This window comes from Anomaloglossus baeobatrachus, chromosome 2, assembly GCF_048569485.1.
Source record: "Anomaloglossus baeobatrachus isolate aAnoBae1 chromosome 2, aAnoBae1.hap1, whole genome shotgun sequence".
Taxonomy (NCBI): domain Eukaryota; kingdom Metazoa; phylum Chordata; class Amphibia; order Anura; family Aromobatidae; genus Anomaloglossus; species Anomaloglossus baeobatrachus.
The window spans coordinates 437,756,193-437,776,794 of NC_134354.1; the positions used below are offsets into that span (position 1 = coordinate 437,756,193).

General features: G+C 48.8%; 1 protein-coding gene across 2 annotated transcripts in view; it reads left to right on the forward strand.

The window, feature by feature from the left end:
* Positions 1 to 15,444: 15,444 nt before the first annotated feature.
* Positions 15,445 to 20,602, forward strand: part of RHBDD2 (rhomboid domain containing 2) — a 310,146-nt gene continuing 304,988 nt past the window's right edge. For both annotated transcript variants that reach the window (XR_012750513.1, XM_075336262.1), the window contains exon 1: positions 15,445 to 15,667. Coding sequence is in view for 1 of the 2 variants with exons in the window: in XM_075336262.1 (XP_075192377.1) it covers positions 15,475 to 15,667 (193 nt within the window). In the remaining variant the exon portion in view is untranslated. The remainder of the gene's footprint in view (positions 15,668 to 20,602) is intronic.

A 20,602-nucleotide genomic window follows, 5' to 3' on the forward strand; every position in this document is an offset into this window, starting at 1 on the left:
TTGTGCGATGATCACGATGAAGTGTCTTGACAATGTTGATTGTAGTCATGCCTTGACCTAAATACTCCACAATTTGTTGCTTCTCAGCAGCCGACACATCCTTTTTTCTTTCCCATTTTGGCAAAAAATGTAGGCTGCTTAATAATGTGGAACATCCTTCTTAAGTACGGTAGTCTTGCCTTTATTTGGACACACCTGCCAAACTAATTTGCACTGGTATCTGCAATTGCTTTCAGTGATGTAAAGAGCCCTGACACACATCACCATCAATGAGTTTAAATGACAAACAAAAAATGTCTAACCTTATCACTCCTAAACTCTTTTTGCATAATTTGGAACACAGTGTAAATAAATAATTTTAAAAAACGGCGTGCGGTCCCCCCCAATCTTGATACCAGCCAAGGTAAATCCACACGGCTGAAGGCTGGGATTCTCAAGATGGGGAGCCCCACGTTATGGGGAGACCCCCAGCCTAAAAATATCAGCCAGCAGCCGCCTGGAATTGCCGCATCCATTAGATGCGACAGTCCCGGGACTCTACCCAGCTCATCCCGAATTGCCCTGGTGCGGTGGCAATCGAGGTAATGAGTTAATGGAAGCCCATAGCTGCCACTAATCCCTAGGTTAATCATGGCAGGCGTCTGAGACACCCCAAATCATTAACCTGTAAGTGAAAGTAAATAAACACATACACCCGAAAAAATACTTTATTTGGAATAAAAGACAAAAAACCACCCTCTTTCACCACTTTATTAATCCCCAAATACCCCTCCAGGTCCGACGTAATCCAAATGAGGTCCCACGACGCTTTCAGGTCTGCTACAGGAAGCTGACAGGAGCGGCCGTAGAACACTGACGCTTTCTGTCAGCTCCAGGCAGCAACTGAAGTGAATCGCGCTTGTCAGCGGGGACGTCACTAAGGTAGTGTGTGCGCCGGTGATGATGGGTGCGGTAGTGCCGGTGTGTGTGCGGTGATGATGAGTGCTGTAGTGCCTACGTGTGTGGTGATTATGAGAGCTGTAGTGTCTGCGTGTGTGCGGTGATGATGGGAGCAGTAGTGCCGGTGTGTGTGCGGTGATGATGAGTGCGGTAGTGCCGGTGTGTGTGCGGTGATGATGAGTGCGGTAGTGTCGTTGTGTGCGGTGATGATGGGTGCGGTAGTGCCGGTATGTGTGCGGTGATGATGGGAGTGGTAGTGCTGGGGTGTGTGCGGTGATGATGGGTTCAGTTGTGCCGGTATGTATGCGGTGATGATGAGTGCGGTAGTGCCGGTGTGTGTGCGGTGATGATGAGTGGAGGTAGTGTTGTTGTGTCCGGTGATGATGGGTGCGGTAGTGCCGGTATGTGTGCAGTGATGATGAGTGCGGTAGTGCCGGTGTGTGTGCGGTGATGATGAGTGCGGTAGTGTCGTTGCGTTGTGTGCGGTGATGATGGGTGCGGTAGTGCCGGTATGTGTGCGGTGATGATGGGAGCGGTAGTTCTGGGGTGTGTGCGGTGATGGGTTCAGTTGTGCCGGTATGTATGCGGTGATGATGAGTGCGGTAGTGCCGGTGTGTGTGCGGTGATGATGAGTGCGGTAGTGTCGTTGTGTGCGGTGATGATGGGTGCGGTAGTGCCGGTATGTGTGCGGTGATGATGGGAGCGGTAGTGCTGGGGTATGTGCGGTGATGATGGGTTCAGTTGTGCCGGTATGTATGCGGTGATGATGAGTGCGGTAGTGCCGGTATGTGTGCGGTGATGATGGGAGCGGTAGTGCTGGGGTGTGTGCGGTGATGATGGGTTCAGTTGTGCCGGTATGTATGCGGTGATGATGAGTGCGGTAATGCCGGTGTGTGTACTGATGATGATGGGGTGGTAGTGCTGGTGTGTGCAGTGATGATGGGTGCGGTAGTGCCGGTGTGTGCGGTGATGATGAAGGCGGTAGTGCCTGGGTGTGCGGTGATGATTGGGGCTTGCTCTCTCTCTCTCGGGTTAACGCAACGCGTTATTTCACAGGAATCTGTTGCCTTTATATCACACTATTTACAACGCATCCGTCACATGCGTCACACAACGCATTGTGACGGATGCCATACGACGCAAATGTGAAAGTAGCCTAAGACAACAGTACTCTGTAATTTATTACACACTTTCTCCTGAGTATGACAAGACCCCTTATGCAGTCATACACTATTGTTCGGGCACACAGCTGAGCTCAGAAGAGAATGAGCACCATTTAGCTTTTACAGCACAAATTGTGCTGTAATGGCTGTCAGGCATCATGTGATATTTGCAGTACAGTAGAAATCTCTCTTGAGTGACCTGAAATTGGAAAATGTATGAATCAAGCCTTGTCTCACGGTCCGTTCTCCCAAACCTTTTTAAAAAATTGAGAACCTAAGGCCGGCTTCTCACTTGCGATTTTCTCGCAGTAGTGCAATGCGAGAAATTCTCGCATTGCACTCGGACACGTGTTAATCAATGAGGCAGCTCCCATCTGCTATTTTTTTCTCAGTCCAAATCGGACTGAGAAAAATCGCAGCATTCTGCAATTTGGAGAGTTTCTCGCGCGAGTCTCTCCAATGCAACTCTATGGGAGCGTGTAAATAAACTGATGTCACACGGACCGGCACTCAGACCATCCTAGTGATATGCGTTTTTCTAAATACATTTATCGCATGTTTCACAAAACACTGGAAATGAGTGTGGTCTCACAATGTCGGTCAATCTCTATCTCTGTCAGTCGGTCTCTCCCTCTCTATTCTCTCTCTGTCGGTCGCTCTGTCAGTTGGTCTGTCTCTTTGTCGCTCTCTCTCTCTGTCCATCTCTCCCCCCCTCTCTCATACTCACCGATCACGGGCGCGGCGCTGCACAACATTTACACTGCTCCGGCGGCTTTTCCTCTTTTGACAAAGCCGGCCGCTCATTATTCAATCTCGTATTCCCTGCTTTACCCGCTCACCGACACCTATGATTGGTTGCAGTCAGACACGCCCCCACGATGAGTGACAGCTGTCTCACTGCAACCAATCACAGCTGCCGGTGGGCGGGTCTATATCATGCAGTAAAATAAATAAATAAATAATTTAAAAAAACAGCGTGCAGTTCCCCCCAATTTTAATACCAGCCACACGGCTGAAGGCTAGTATTGTCAGGATGGGGAGCCCCACGTTATGGGGAGCCAACCACCCTAACAATATCAGCCAGCAGCCGCCCGGAATAGCCGCATCCATTAGATGCGACAGTCCCGGGACTGTACCCGGCCATCCCGAATTTCCCTGTTGCGGTGGCAATTGAGGTAATAAGGAGTTAATGGCAGCAGCCCATAGCTGCCACTAAGTCCTAGATTAATCATGGCAGGCGTCTCCCTGAGATACCTTCCATGAATAACCTGTAAGTTTAAGAAAATGAAGACATACACAAAAAAAATCCTTTATTTGAAATAAATAACAAAAAAAAAACAACCCTCTTTCACCACTTTATTCAAGTCCCCAAATACCCTTCCATGTCCGACGTAATTCACATAGGTCCCTCGACTCTGTCAGCTCTGCTACATCGGAAGCTGACAGAGAGCGGTCACAGACCACGACTGCTCTCTGTGAGCTCCCCGCAGCGACTGAAGTGAATCGCGCTATCAGTGATGACGTCACTCAGGTTACCCGCGGCCACAGATCTCAGTGAGAGGACTCCAGCTGTGGCCGCGGGTAACCTCAATGACCGCACCGCTGATAGCGCGGCTCACTGCGGTCACTCAGGGGATTTGCGGTTACTGGTGAGACCTTCACCGGTGACCGAAAATCAGGGGCCATGCCACATAGACAGAGCCGCAGCATGACAATGAAATCAGGTGAAGTTCATCCGACTTCATTCTGATCGTGCGGCTCTGTCTGTGTCTGCTGTCAGCGGCCATTCAGCTCTGCTACATGGCTCTGTCTGTGTCTGCTGTCAGCGGCCATGTAGCAGAGCTTAATGGCGGATGACATAGTAAAAACGGATCCAATATGCATCAAACACGCATTGCACACGCACTGCAATCATGAGAAAAATCCTAGGATCGCAGTGCAGTTGCATTGCACACTGATCATAAAGTGAACTAAAATCGGTCGACTTTTTTTCCTGCTACTCGGACCGATTTTACACGCATAAATGTGATTCCAGCCTTAGAGGAACTTTCTCAGCTACTTGAACATTCTTTAGGCTATGTGTCCACGTTGCTTTTTACCTGCTTTTTACCTGCCTTTTTGCTGCTTTTTCAACTGCAGCGTTTAATGGCAAAATAGATGTGCTCTGCTTTTCAAGCAAAGTCTATGGGAATTTGGGTTTCTTGTGCCCACTATGCAGTTCAAACTGCTGCCTTTTTGTGGCAGAACTTTGGACAAAAACTCAGCTTTGCAGTGCAAAACCCAAATGGCAAAAACAATTGACATGTCAATTGTTTTTGCCATTTGCGTTTTGAACTGCAAAGCAGAGTTTTTGACCAAATTTCTGCTAGAAAAAGGCAGCAGTTTGAACTGCATAGTGGGCACAAGAAACCCAAATTCCCATAGACTTTGCTTGAAAAGCAGAGCACATCTATTTTGCCATTAAACGCTGCAGTTGAAAAAGCAGCAAAAAAGCAGGTAAAAAGCAGGTAAAAAGCAACGTGGACACATAGCCTTAGACAGTTCTGGTCAATTTACCCAGATTTTCTGCAGTGCACATACTCAGTGTCAGGCCCTAATAGGCCAGCTGGGATTTGTATTATAAGGGTATGAGTACACGCTGAGTATTTGGAAACTTTTTTTACCTCAGTATTTGTAAGGCCACGTGCACACATTATTTGAGTTTTTTTACCTCAGTATTTGTACGCCAGAACCAGGAGTAGGTAAAAAATGCAGAAGTGGGACACGTTTCTGTTAGGCTGGGGCCACACGAGCACTACTGCGAGTGCATCGCATGACACTCGGTTCCCGCTCTGCTGGAGTGTAAGCCGAGTGTCATGCCACTGTGCTGCGATCGGAGCACAATTGCGGTGGAGAAGGCAGGTGCTGCAGAGGACATGGAGGGATTAACCTCCCCATCTCCTCCATTATCAGCTGATGCGTATATCATACTGCACTACAGTGTTGTGCAAGTGAAGTGCGATGTTTCTCTCCCACCCATAGACTTGTATGGGTGTGAGTGAAAATGAATCGGATTCCACCCGCAGCATGCTGCGACTGTTTTCTCGGTCCGATAAGGGTTGAGAAAAAAAAATGTAACCCCATAGGGTAACATTGGTTCGAGTGGAATGCGTTTTTGTTTAATCGCATTCCACTTGCTTTGTTTTACCCGCTGTGTGTCCTTAGCCCTATACTTTTCCACTGATTGTTACTCTCCTGGTTCTGCCTTACAAATACTGAGGTAAAATACTCAAATACTCGTGTGCACGTGGCCTTACAAAAACTAAGGTAAAAACTCAGCATATACTCAGCGTGTGCACGTGGCCTTACAAAAACTAAGGTAAAAACTCAGCATATACTCAGCGTGTGCACGTGGCCTTACAAAAACTAAGGTAAAAACTCAGCATATACTCAGCGTGTGCACATGGCCTTACAATTACTGAGGTAAAAATCTGACCAAATACTCAACATATGCACGTGAGCTTACATATACTGAGGTAAAAAACTCACAAAATATACATGTCCTTACACATACTGAGGTAAAATATTTACCAAATACTCAACGTGTGCATGTGTGGTCTTGAGTGGGAGAGAGTGCTAATCCTCTATGTATGTTTTTTTCCACTGCAGTATAAAATATAGCTAGGGAACAGCTTTCTATTGGAAGCCACATGAAAAATAAATAAGCTGCTTATTTTCACAGCTTTTTCTGAAGTGACTTCGCTGTCGGTATCGTCAAATATTTTGGGAAGTTTACTAGCTGAAGCCACCCTGAGAGCGAATGTGTTACTTCTTTTAAGGCTATGTGCGCACGTGTGCACTCTGCACCGCACTTAAAAGGTGCGCTTCAGAGCGCAGCTGAAAAGCTCCGTACTGAAGCGCATGGTGCTGGCAGAGAACGTGCGCTCTGCATGCTGCCTCTCCCTATAGACAGCATGCAAACCGCACGAAAGAAGTGACATGTCACTTCTTAGAACGCAGCGATTCGGGCAGCAGCCGAAGCGCTGCATTCTAATAGGCCACGTGAGCACGGCCCCTGCACAATCTCCATAGATTGTGCAGGGGACGCAGGACGCATGCAGTTACGCTGCGGTGCAGAACGCAGCGTAACTGCATGCAATACGCACACGTGCGCACATCCCCTAACTGCTTTTCCATTTCCGAACCCTTAAGTGGTTAATTAAGTAGCAAAAGACAGATCATATGCACAGCGATGTCGTTCTATATTGCTGTGCATTATGTAAGTCTGCTTTCACGCATCAGTTTTTTGGCATCAGGCACAATCCGGCAAAAAACGGATAAAACGAATCCGGCGCTGGATCTGTTTTTTCCCCATTGTCTTGTATTAGCGCTGGATTGTGCTGCATGGGGTCGCGTTTCATCCGGCGTGCGCCGGATCCGGCAAAAGTTGTTTGTGCGGCCGCCGGACAGGACGCACCATTTATGGCCTCTTTAACATATCATTTTTGCCATCATGCGCACTTTGGCGTTTATTGGAAAAAACGGTTCCGGCACCAGATTCGTTTTTCCCTCATAGTGTTGTTTTTGAGCCGGATTGTGCCGCATGGCCTTGTGTTTTGATCTGGCGTGCGACGGATCCGGCGAAATGTGTCTGTGCAGCCGCCATAAGGAACGCAGCATGCAACATTTTTTGTGTCCGGCAAAAAAACGGATTGCGACAGATCCGGCGCTGTCAGTTTTTTTTTACAAAGTTAGCCTGGGCGCAGGATCCGTCGCCTTCCGCAAAAAAATGGAATCAGGCGACGGATCCGTTTTTTGTTTCTGCGCATGCCCAGAACATATGTACCGTAAATTCACTTCTGAAAAGAAAAAAGAAAAAAAACTCTCTCGCCGGAAGGGGAAAAATGAGACTGATCCGGTTCTTTGACTGATCCTCCGTCACATCAGTTTTGTCACAATGTGCGACGGATCCGTCGCATCAGGCACAATTCGGTTTGTGCCTGAAGAAAAAAAAAAATGTGAAAAAGTTAAGTTTTTTGTTGAAAAACAAAAAAAAAAAAAAAGACACCGACGGATCTGGTGCTGTCCGGCGTGTTGTGTAATGGAAGCCTAAGGGCGCCGGATCCATCGTAATACAGCAATAAACGCAATTCAGCGATGGATTGTGTATTTTTAAACTGAGCATGCTCAATATCACAATGGATCCGGCGAAAAACAGATGGAAAAAAAACTGACGCGATGGATCCGTTTTTTCGACAGATCCGTCGAATCAGTTTTTTCGCCGGATTGTGCCTGATGCCAAAAAACTGATGTGTGAAAGCAGCCTAAGGGCTCGTGCGCACATTGCGTAATTGCATGCATTTACGCTGCGTATAGCACTGCAGCGTAAATGCATGCGTCCTGCGTCCCCTGCACAATCTATGAAGATTGTGCATGTCACGTGGGCACGATGCTTTTATGAACGCAGCGATTTGGGTGCTAAAATTTTGACCCAAATCCGTACGTTCATAAAATGAACATGTTAATCAATTTGTGCGCTATGGATGCAGCTCCCGCTCTGTCTCTGGTGGGGGCAGCATCCCGAGCGCAGAAAATCGGTTTTTTTTGTACAAAAAACCTGCATCCATTATGCAGTGTTTCTGCAGCGATGTGACGCACAGAACGCACAAATCATTGACATGCTCCTTTTATGAACGCACGGATTTGGGTCAAAATTTTAGCACCCAAATCGCTGCATCCATAAAAGCATCGTGCGCACGTATCATGCACAATCTTAAAAGATTGTGCAGCGGACGCAGGACGCATACATTTACGCTGCAGTGCAATACGTAGCGTAAATGCATGCTATTACGCAACCTGTGCATCAGCCCTAAAAAGCATTAAACCAAGGCAAATCTGCAGCTAAAAAAACGCAGCAAAAAAGCTGTGTGAACATAGCCAAAGGGGTACTTTGCACACTGCGACATCGCTAGCGATCTTGTTAGCCTTGTGACCCTCTGAAAGAATCCCACACCTGCGGATTTGCCACGGTTTGGTGCGGATTTGCAGCGGTTCTTCTGCAGGTTGGTCCCAGCGGGTTTTTACCATATCTATGGCAAAAACTACAGGTACCTGCGTAATATATAGTAATATATAGAAACGAGGACAAAGAGTTATTACGTGCAAAAACGCGTTTGGAGGTTGCTCCTGTGACCTGGCCTGGCTCCTTGCTGCCATCCATTTCGGGTATATACTTTGTGACCCTGTATACATGCTGAAATGTGGTTGTGACCCTGAAGGGTTCTTTTTACTGCTGGCATTGAGATAGAATGTATCTGATAAACATGTACCTGCCTGGATGTGTAGCTTTATATATATACACTGATTGTCACTTATACTGAGGCAATATGGAACCTAGTCAATGGTCCTGTCACTCTGCTGATTTTATGTGTTTTTAATACGGATGTTCACTAACTGTATTTAATAAAAATTGTCTACTTTTTGCACGTAATAACTCTTTGTCCTCGTTTCTATATATTATGCCTTTGAGTTTGTGCCAATTGTGGGGTTTTATGTCCTGTTGTCCCCACAAAAATTTACGTTGGGCTTTTTGGAGCTTTTTTCTAATATAGGTACCTGCGTAAGGCTACTTTCACACATCCGGTTTGAGCAGTGCGGCTCAATCCGGCTGTGAAACCTATGCAACGGATGCGGCGAAAACACCGCATCCTTTGCATAAGTTTTTACATGCGTCCCGTCCGTTTTTTTCTGGTTGCGGCACGCTACTGATCATGCGCAGTGGAAGAAACCGCATGCGGCAGCCGGATGCGTTTTTTTCCGCATCGCGCTGCATCCGGCGTCCATAGGCATGCATTGAAAAATGCGCCGCAGCGGCCAGATGCGGCGCGATGCGGGTTTTTTTGCCGGAGCAAAAAATGTTGCAGGCAACGTTCCATCCGGCCGCGGCATCAGCTAAATCTGCCGCATGCTGCAAAAACCGGACCGAACGCAAGCCCATGCGGCACAATACGGCACTAATGTAAGTCTGTGCAAAAACAACGCAACCGGCGGCAAAAAAAACTGTTGCGGTTTTTCTGCAGAGCGCCGTATTGTGCCGCAGAGCAAAAACCTGATGTGAGAAAGTATCCTAAAAGAAGTGACATGCACATTAATTCTGCAGCGGAAAATCCACGGGTATAAAAAAAACACAGTGTGCGCACAGCATTTTTTTTAAACCCATAGGTTTTGCTGGGGAATGACTGCACAAATGTTAGAAACATTTTCTGCAGCAACTCCGCTGCAAATGCGCAGCGTGCACACATAGCCTAAAGGCCGCTTTAAACGTTGCGACATCGCTCAAGCGATCTCGTTGGGGTCACGGAATTTGTGACGCACATCTGGTCGCTTTAGCAATGTCTTTGCGTGTGACACCTATGAGCGATTTTGAATTGTCGCAAAAACGGTCAAAATCGCTCATCGGTGACATGCCTCCTATTCTCGAATATCGCTGCTGCTCGGTGTACGAAGTAGTTCATCGCTCCTGCGGCAGCACACATCACTATGTGTGACACCGCAAGAACGAGGAACCTCACCTTACCTGCGGCCGGCCGCAATGAAGAAGGAAGGAGGTGGGCGGAATGTTACATCCCGCTCATCTCCGCCCCTCCGCTTCTATTGGGCGGCGGTTCAGTGACGCTGCTGTGACGTTGCTGTGACGCTGAACGAACTGCCCCCTTAGAAAGGAAGCGGTTCGCCAGTCACAGCGACGTCGCAGAGCATGTATGTGCGTGTGACCATGCTGTAGCGATAATGTTCGCTACGGCAGCGATCACACGATATCACATGTACGACGGGGGCGGGTGCTTTCGCGCTCGACATCGCTAGCAATGGCTAGCGATGTTGTAGCGTGTAAAGCGGCCTTTAGAGTCAGTATGTGGAGGTGTGCAGCATTACCACCCAATACACTCTTCCATTTGGAGACTAGTGAATATTCGTCTTCTCTTTCCACCATCACACATTGCATAATTATCAGGTAATGATCGGCCCCCAGTGTCTGTACTGGATGTGATCAGTCATTCTGTGGGGACAGAGGCCTAGAAAAGCCGCACTATGGTCTCCAAACTAGTTTTATATGTTGGATAAACCCTTTACTAGTCCTGTGCATTCTGACAACACTGCTCTATAGGCACATCAGGCTTTTTTTTTTTACATACACAGTATTTATACTGAGGCTCCTCCTGTACTATCATCACATATAGGCTATGTGCGCACGCTGCGTTTTTTTCTGACCACAAAGATGCAGCATTTCTGGCCCCAAAAAAACGCACAAAAAAAGTTTAAAAAAAACGCATACATTTTTGATGCGTTTTTGTCCAATGCATTCAATAGGTGAAAAATGCAGAGAAAAAGGCAAAAAGAATTGACATGCTGCATCTTTGTGGTTACCACAAAGATGCAGCCAAAAAAACTGCAATGTGCGGACAGCCAAAATAAAATCTCATAGACTTTGGAGGGGAAGGAAATTCATGCAGTTTTGAGACCCTGATGAGTAATTACATATAGCCTAAGATAATGACACTGGGATACAGGATAATGACACTGGGGGGATGGGATAATGACACTGGGGGGATGGGATAATGACACTGGGGGATGGGATAATGACAGAGGGGATGGGATAATGACACTGGGGTACAGGATAATGACACTGGGGGGATGGGATAATGACACTGGGATACAGGATAATGACACTGGGGGATGGGATAATGACACTGGGGGGATGGGATAATGACACTGGGGGATGGGATAATGACACTGGGGGATGGGATAATGACACTGGGGTACAGGATAATGACACTGGGGTACAGGATAATGACACTGGGGGGATGGGATAATGACACTGGGATACAGGATAATGACACTGGGGGGATGGGATAATGACACTGGGGGGATGGGATAATGACACTGGGGGGATGGGATAATGACACTGGGGTACAGGATAATGACACTGGGATACAGGATAATGACACTGGGGGGATGGGATAATGACACTGGGGGATGGGATAATGACAGAGGGGATGGGATAATGACACTGGGGTACAGGATAATGACACTGGGGGGATGGGATAATGACACTGGGATACAGGATAATGACACTGGGGGATGGGATAATGACACTGGGGGGATGGGATAATGACACTGGGGGATGGGATAATGACACTGGGGGGATGGGATAATGACACTGGGGGATGGGATAATGACACTGGGGGATGGGATAATGACACTGGGGTACAGGATAATGACACTGGGGTACAGGATAATGACACTGGGGGGATGGGATAATGACACTGGGATACAGGATAATGACACTGGGGGGATGGGATAATGACACTGGGGGGATGGGATAATGACACTGGGGGGATGGGATAATGACACTGGGGGGATGGGATAATGACACTAGGGTACAGGATAATGACACTGGGATACAGGATAATGACACTGGGGGGATGGGATAATGACACTAGGGGGATGGGATAATGACACTGGGGGGATGGGATAATGACACTGGGGGATGGGATAATGACACTGGGGGATGGGATAATGACACTGGGATACAGGATAATGACACTGGGGGGATGGGATAATGACACTGGGATACAGGATAATGACACTGGGGGGATGGGATAATGACACTGGGGTACAGGATAATGACATTGGGATACAGGATAATGACACTGGGGGGATGGGATAATGACACTAGGGGGATGGGATAATGACACTGGGGGATGGGATAATGACACTGGGGGATGGGATAATGACACTGGGATACAGGATAATGACACTGGGGGGATGGGATAATGACACTGGGATACAGGATAATGACACTGGGGGGATGGGATAATGACACTGGGGTACAGGATAATGACATTGGGATACAGGATAATGACACTGGGGTACAGGATAATGACACTGGGGGATAGGATAATGACACTGGGGGATGGGATAATGACACTGGGGGGATGGGATAATGACACTGGGGGGATGGGATAATGACACTGGGGGGATGGGATAATGACACTGGGGGGATGGGATAATGACACTGGGGGATGGGATAATGACACTGGGGGATAGGATAATGACACTGGGGGATGGGTTAATGACACTGGGGGATGGGATAATGACACTGGGATACAGCATAATGACACTGGGATACAGGATAATGACACTGGGATACAGGATAATGACACTGGGGGGATGGGATAATGACACTGGGATACGGGATAATGACACTGGGGGGATGGGATAATGACACTGGGGGGATGGGATAATGACACTGGGATACAGGATAATGACACTGGGATACAGCATAATGACACTGGGGTACAGGATAATGACACTGGGGTACAGGATAATGACACTGGGGGGATGGGATAATGACACTGGGATACAGGATAATGACACTGGGGGGATGGGATAATGACACTGGGATACAGCATAATGACACTGGGGTACAGGATAATGACACTGGGGGATGGGATAATGACACTGGGATACAGGATAATGACACTGGGGGGATGGGATAATGACACTGGGATACAGGATAATGACACTGGGATACAGGATAATGACACTGGGATACAGGATAATGACACTGGGGGGATGGGATAATGACACTGGGATACAGCATAATGACACTGGGGTACAGGATAATGACACTGGGGGGATGGGATAATGACACTGGGATACAGGATAATGACACTGGGGGGATGGGATAATGACACTGGGATACAGGATAATGACACTGGGGGGATGGGATAATGACACTGGGATACAGGATAATGACACTGGGATACAGCATAATGACACTGGGGTACAGGATAATGACACTGGGGGGATGGGATAATGACACTGGGATACAGGATAATGACACTGGGATACAGGATAATGACACTGGGGTACAGGATAATGACACTGGGGGATGGGATAATGACTCTGAGGGGACGGGATAATGACTGACACTGGGGTTGCAGGATACTGACGCTTGATACTCGGTACAGGATAAACACTTGGGGTACAGGATAATTACTCTGGACACTCGGTTCTTTTCCTCTGCACCCAGCATTTCTATGTTCTGATAGCCATCTTTACTTCAGCACCCGGCTTTCCCATGATATCAGAGAATGTGAAAGCTGGGAGCTGGGAAGCTGAGAAGATGGATATCAGAACATAGAAAGGCTGGGTGATGAGGAATAGAGCCTCTTTTTCTCAGCTCAGCACCCAGCTTTCCCAATCCCATCCCATGCTCTGACTGCTGCTATCCCTCTTTCCCTAATCCCTACTGATATATGGTTACAGTGTGGACTTCACCCACGTCACACAGCAGGGACTGGTGCACACATCCTGCACCTCAAATCACGCACACCCAAATCACACACACCCAGCACCCCCAAATCACACACACCCTTCATCCCTAAATCACACACACCCTGTATCCCTAAATCACACACACACCCTGTACCCCTAAATCACACACACACCCTGTACCCCTAAATCACACACACCCTGCACCCCCATGTTCTGCATATCTCTAAGACAGACTGGCAGTACCACAAATTCCCCCCCTCTCAAACACACTGAAACCCCATGTCATATGCACACCGTATCCCTTAACACCCCTGTGTGACAGTCTGGACCCCTGATATGCCACTCACCTCCCCCCCCCCCATCTCTCACCAGACACATCTTCCTCGGGATTTCCTGCCCGGCTCCTCCCACACGGTCACATAGGCATGACATCATTGCAGGTCCTGGCAGATCCAGCACTAGCTGCATCTTCTTCCTCTCTGAAGCAGCTTCTGTTCTGCCCCTGCCGCGCTAGCAGCTCATAAGCTCCGGGTGCCTCCAGGTCAGGAGCGCCCCCTCCACCCCTGTGGTTACTGGCACTGTCACATAATCTAGTGGCTGCTGCATACAATATTACCACCTGCGGCAGCTAGGAGCCGCGGCCGCAGGTCATGTTAATTCACCGGGCGAGGGCCCCTGCAGGCTGCCAGGGACAGCTTAGTGTGAAAACAAGGTGGGGGCCTACCGGGGGTTTCCCCGCTACGCCAGACCGACGCTGTGTGTCTGCTTGTATTGACGCTGCTGGGCCAGCATTGTGCCTTTAATTCTTTTTGTGCGTCGGCCTGGCAGCATCACTGCTAGCAGATACAGCTGCACAGTGCATGCTGAGACTGCTGTATATACATCAAAGGACACATGGGGGCTACAGTATATACATCACTGAAGGGGCTGCGGGCAAGTACTTCACAGGGGAGGCTGGGGTCATAGACATCACTGTGGGGGCATACATATTACTGTAGTAACTGGGGGGATAGGCATCACTGGAGGAGCATACAAGTTATTGCGGCCAGTGGGGGGCATACACGGAGAGGCATACATGTCACTGGCGGGGCATAGACATCATTGGAGGGGGAGAACAAGTTAGTGAGGCCAGAAGGCACATTACTAGGGCCATTAGGGGCATACACATACTGGAAGACACTGGGAGCACATGCAGGCAGCACTGGAGGACGCTGGGGGCCAGCAGACCCTCCTCTTCATCTGTGGGGTAGAAGTGCATTACACACTAGCTCTTCCCACAGATGAACCCCAACCTGCAATACATGTGCATGCAGCATTCAGAAGTGAACGCTGTGGTTTGAAGGGCCAGCAGCCGACAAAGTGACTGCCTGCAGTCCCTAGAAATCTGCAGAAAAGATGGTACCCTGGTCCTGCTAACTGCTAGTGGGGCCCTGGCGCTTGCCCAAGTGCTAATGTTGGCCCTGAGCAAGGGTGCAGGGTGTTGAACCCCGGCGGACAGACATTGAGGACCTATCCTGAGTTTAGACCATGTTAAAGTGGTGGATAACCTCAAATTTTTTGGGGCACTTTTCAGGAAGATACCAGGTGGGATCCACCAGAAAAACACATTGTGTGCAGTTACCCGAAGCGTTTTTGAGGACGGTTTTGATGTGTCCACTCCAAAGACTCTAAATGCCTCAGTGTGAGCCCACTAATAGCTTTTGTATAGGCTACACATCAGGAAAATCGGAAGTGTTTTCTGTGGCAGGAATCCAGCTGGGCTTTGGGTTTCTGCGGCAGATTTGCATGTGAATTGGAGCTGATCCACATGATGTCCCCACTGCTGTAGGTATTAGACAGAATCTGCCTGAAAACCACTTCTACAGGTGACTGGTTATGGAAACCGCAGCCATAGTTACGGTTTTCCCACTGGCATAATCATTTTGCAGGCGGATTGTGGAGAGGATTCTGCAGCAGTGAGCATACCCTGTAGTCACACGTGACCGCGCACCATGTGACCTAACAAGGAAGCGCCTTATGCACGAGCTACTGTACTGTACTGGTCTCCTAAAAAATGGCTGAAGAGTGGACCGAGAGCCGGTCGTGGAGAAAAGTTCTGGCGTCCTGGTTGCCGGACCTGCACCTCACGCCAGGCTGCACCCTTACGATAGTGTTGTCTCTGGCGATATCGGTTCCAGCAATAAATACGCAGACACCTGTTGTGAGGAGCCTGGACCTGGAGGCTGGAGTGCTGGAGAACCTCTCAGGTATGGCCGCCACTGTCCGGTCATCGGTGTCCAGGGTCTGAGTAGGTGAAGACCTAATAAAACTGGTGCAAAAAGAGCCAAGTAGTCACCCGTGACAGCCAATTAGATTGCTCCTTTCTTTCTTCAAAAGGCCTCTGTGTCATGTAAGCCGACAGCTGATAGGTTGGGAAACGTTCACTTCGCTCTTGTGCAGGTTTAGCTACAGAATCTTTTTTCTTTTTTTAAGAGAAGTGTTTTCACCAAGGACACCAGCCAGTGTATCCTAATATTGGCAATGGTAATATTGGCCATTGCCCTGCATTTTCCTGGGAAGTGTGCAGTACCAGCATGGCTGTAGGTGCTCTTACTCCATGGCTCCACTTCAGGGCCAGCTCCAGGTTTCTGTGGGCCCCGGGCGGAAGAGTCCCAGTGGGCCCCATAAACACGCAGACTCACACATACACAGATACGTACATATACATATTTAAAGACAAAGTCACAAAATACATATAAACAGAAAAATCTATACAGTCATATACACTGACATACTGTACATAGATACACATCATACATGCCTACAGACAGACACACACAGCTCTGCTGCATACAGACACACACACACTGCTCTGCTGCATACATAGAGACAGACACACACACACTGCTCTGCTGCATACATAGAGACAGACACACACATACTGCTCTGCTGCATGCATACATACATACATACATACAGACAGACAGCTCTGTTGCATACATAGACACACACAGCTCTGCTGAATACATACATACAGACACACACACAGCTCTACTGCATACATACAGACACACACAGCTCTACTGCATACATACAGACACACACTGCTCTGCTGCATACATACAGACACACTCACACTTCTCCGGCGGCTTTTCCTCTTTTGAAAAAGCCGGCTGCCCATTATTCAATCTCGTATTCACTGCTTCCCCCGCCCACCGGCGCCTATGATTGGTTGCAGTCAGACCCGCCCCCACACTGAGTTACAGCTGTCTCACTGCAACCAATCACAGCCGCCGGTGGGCGGGTCTATATCGTGCAGTACAATAAATAAAAAAAAAAAAAAAACGGCGTGCGGTCCCCCCCCCAATTTTGATACCAGCCAAGGTAAAGCCACACGGCTGAAGGCTGGTATTCTCAGGATGGGGAGCCCCACGTTATGGGGAGCCCCCCAGCCTAAAAATATCAGCCAGCAGCCGCCCGGAATTGCCACATCCATTAGATGCAACAGTTCCAGGACTCAACCCGGCTCATCCCGAATTGCTCTGGTGCGGTGGCAATCGAGGTAATAAGGAGTTAATGGCAGCAGCCCATAGCTGCCACTAAGTCCTAGGTTAATTATGGCAGGTGTCTCCCCGAGATACCTTCCATGATTAACCTGTTAGTGAAAGTAAATAAACACATACACCCGAAAAATCCTTTATTTGGAATAAAAGACAAAAAAAACACCATCTTTCACCACTTTATTATAATCCCCAAATACCCCTCCAGGTCCAGCGTAATCCACACGAGGTCCCGCATCCAGCTCTGCTACATGAAGCTGACAGGAGCTGCAGTAGAACACCGCGGCTCCTGTGAGCTCCACGTAGCAACTGAAGCGAATCGCGCTGTCAGCGGGGACGTCACTGAGGTAATGCTGGTGTGTGTGTGCGGTGATGATGGGTGCGGTAGTGCCGGTGTGTGTAGGGTGATGATGAGGGCTGTAGTGTCGGGATGTGTGCGATGATGTCGGGGTGTGTGCGGTGAAGATGTGGGCGATAGTATTGGGATGTGTGCGGTGAAGATGTGGGCGGTAATGTCGGGATGTGTGCGGTAATGTCGGGATGTGTGCGGTGATGTCGGGATGTGTGCGGTAATGTCGGGATGTGTGCGGTAATGTCGGGATGTGTGCGGTGATGTCGGGATGTGTGCGGTGATGTCGGGATGTGTGCGGTGATGTCGGGATGTGTGCGGTGATGTCGGGATGTGTGCGGTGATGTCGGGATGTGTGCGGTGATGTCGGGATGTGTGCGGTGATGTCGGGATGTGTGCGGTGATGTCGGGATGTGTGCGGTGATGTCGGGATGTGTGCGGTGATGTCGGGATGTGTGCGGTGATGTCGGGATGTGTGCGGTGATGTCGGGATGTGTGCGGTAATGTCGGGATGTGTGCGGTGATGATGAGGGCTCTCTCTGTTAAAAAAAACTTAACGCAACGCATTATTTCACTGGAATCCGTGGCCTTTATTATCACACTTTCTGCAACGCAAGTGTGAAACTAGCTAAGGGACGGCAGCCACAGTTTCCTGCCAAGGACTGGGTCCCCGGAACTTGGCCCGGGGGTAGCAGAACTGAAGGAGAGTGGGCTGGGCCTGGGGGCAGCTGAAGTGACGAGGCCGAGTGGGCCCCCCCAGCTCTCCAGGGCCCCAGCATTTGCCCGGGTATGCCGGGTGCTGACGCCAGCCCTGCTCCACTTATTGAGGTGCTGTTACTATGCAGTCACTCCACGGCTCCAGTTATGGAGGTTCTGTTACTATGCAGTCACTCCATGGTACCAGTTATGGAGGTGCAGTTACTATGCAGTCACTCCATGGTACCAGTTATGGAGGTGCAGTTACTATGCAGTCACTCCATGGTACCAGTTATGGAGGTGCTGTTACTATGCAGTCACTCCATGGTACCAGTTATGGAGGTGCTGTTACTATGCAGTCACTCCATGGTACCAGTTATGGAGGTGCTGTTACTATGCAGTCACTCCATGGCTCCAGTTATGGAGGTGCTGTTACTATGCAGTCACTCCATGGTGCTGTTACTATGCAGTCACTCCATGGTACCAGTTATGGAGGTGCTGTTACTATGCAGTCACTCCATGGCTCCAGTTATGGAGGTGCTGTTACTATGCAGTCACTCCATGGTACCAGTTATGGAGGTGCAGTTACTATGCAGTCACTCCATGGTACCAGTTATGGAGGTGCTGTTACTATGCAGTCACTCCATGGTACCAGTTATGGAGGTGCTGTTACTATGCAGTCACTCCATGGTACCAGTTATGGAGGTGCTGTTACTATGCAGTCACTCCATGGCTCCAGTTATGGAGGTGCTGTTACTATGCAGTCACTCCATGGTGCTGTTACTATGCAGTCACTCCATGGTACCAGTTATGGAGGTGCTGTTACTATGCAGTCACTCCATGGCTCCAGTTATGGAGGTGCTGTTACTATGCAGTCACTCCATGGCTCCAGTTATGGAGGTGCTGTTACTATGCAGTCACTCCATGGCTCCAGTTATGGAGGTGCTGTTACTATGCAGTCACTCCATGGAACCAGTTATGGAGGTGCTGTTACTATGCAGTCACTCCATGGTACCAGTTATGGAGGTGCTGTTACTATGTAGTCACTCCATGGCACCAGTTATTGAGGTGCTGTTACTATGCAGTCACTCTATGGCTCCAGCTATGGAGGTGCTGTTACTATGCAGTCACTCCATGGCTCCAGCTATGGAGGTGCTGTTACTATGCAGTCACTCCATGGCTCCAGCTATGGAGGTGCTGTTACTATGTAGTCACTCCATGGCTCCAGTTATTGAGGTGCTGTTACTATGCAGTCACTCCATGGCTCCAGCTATGGAGGTGCTGTTACTATGCAGTCACTCCATGGCTCCAGCTATGGAGGTGCTGTTACTATGCAGTCACTCCATGGCTCCAGTTATTGAGGTGCTGTTACTATGTAGTCACTCCATGGCTCCAGTTATTGAGGTGCTGTTACTATGCAGTCACTCCATGGCTCCAGTTATTGAGGTGCTGTTACTATGCAGTCACTCCATGGCTCCAGTTATTGAGGTGCAGTTACTATGTAGTCACTCCATGGCTCCAGTTATTGAGGTGCTGTTACTATGCAGTCACTCCATGGCTCCAGTTATTGAGGTGCTGTTACTATGTAGTCACTCCATGGCTCCAGTTATTGAGGTGCTGTTACTATGCAGTCACTCCACGGCTCCAGTTATTGAGGTGCTGTTACTATGTAGTCACTCCATGGCTCCAGTTATTGAGGTGCTGTTACTATGCAGTCACTCCATGGCTCCAGTTATTGAGGTGCTGTTACTATGTAGTCACTCCATGGCTCCAGTTATTGAGGTGCTGTTACTATGCAGTCACTCCATGGCTCCAGTTATTGAGGTGCTGTTACTATGTAGTCACTCCATGGCTCCAGTTATTGAGGTGCTGTTACTATGTAGTCACGTTGTTTAAAATCTACATCACCTGCTAATTTCTCCTGTCAACTTTACTACTATTATTGAATATGGATTGGAGCCCTACTCAGGCACCACCGCTCAAGTACTGGAGTTAGGTGTATGACTTTCCAACATTGTCTATATAAGGCTAGTTTCACACTTGCGTTGAACGGGATCCGTTGCATTGCGTTGTGTGACGGATGCAACGGATGCGTTGCATATAATGGCACAACGGATGCAACGGATCAAACAAAACAATGGCAAGCTTTTTTTTTTCTTTTCTTTACAGTTTTACCGGCAGCAGACTATTGTGAATGATCAGCTGATCGCTGGGCGCTCAGCTGAGCGCTCTCGCATGCCGGCGGCCAAGCACTCAGCTGAGCGCTCTCGCATGCCGCCGGGCGTTCAGCTGAGCGCTCTTGCATGTCGGCGGCCGGGCGCTCAGCTGAACGTTCGGCCACCGAGAGACAAAATAAAGTTTCTGTGATTTAAAAAAAAAAAAAGATGAGCATGCACAGTGAAAAATAGAGGATTCCGCCGCTCAAAAAAACGTTACATGCTGCGTTCCTTCCACCCAGCGGACGCAAGCAGCGTCAGCCAGTGGAAGCAACGCAGGTACTTTTGGCACAATTCGTCATCCATACAAGTATATGGGAAACAGCGGAATCCGTTAACGGATTCCGCTGTTTTCCAAAAGGGCGGATTGTGACGGAAGGG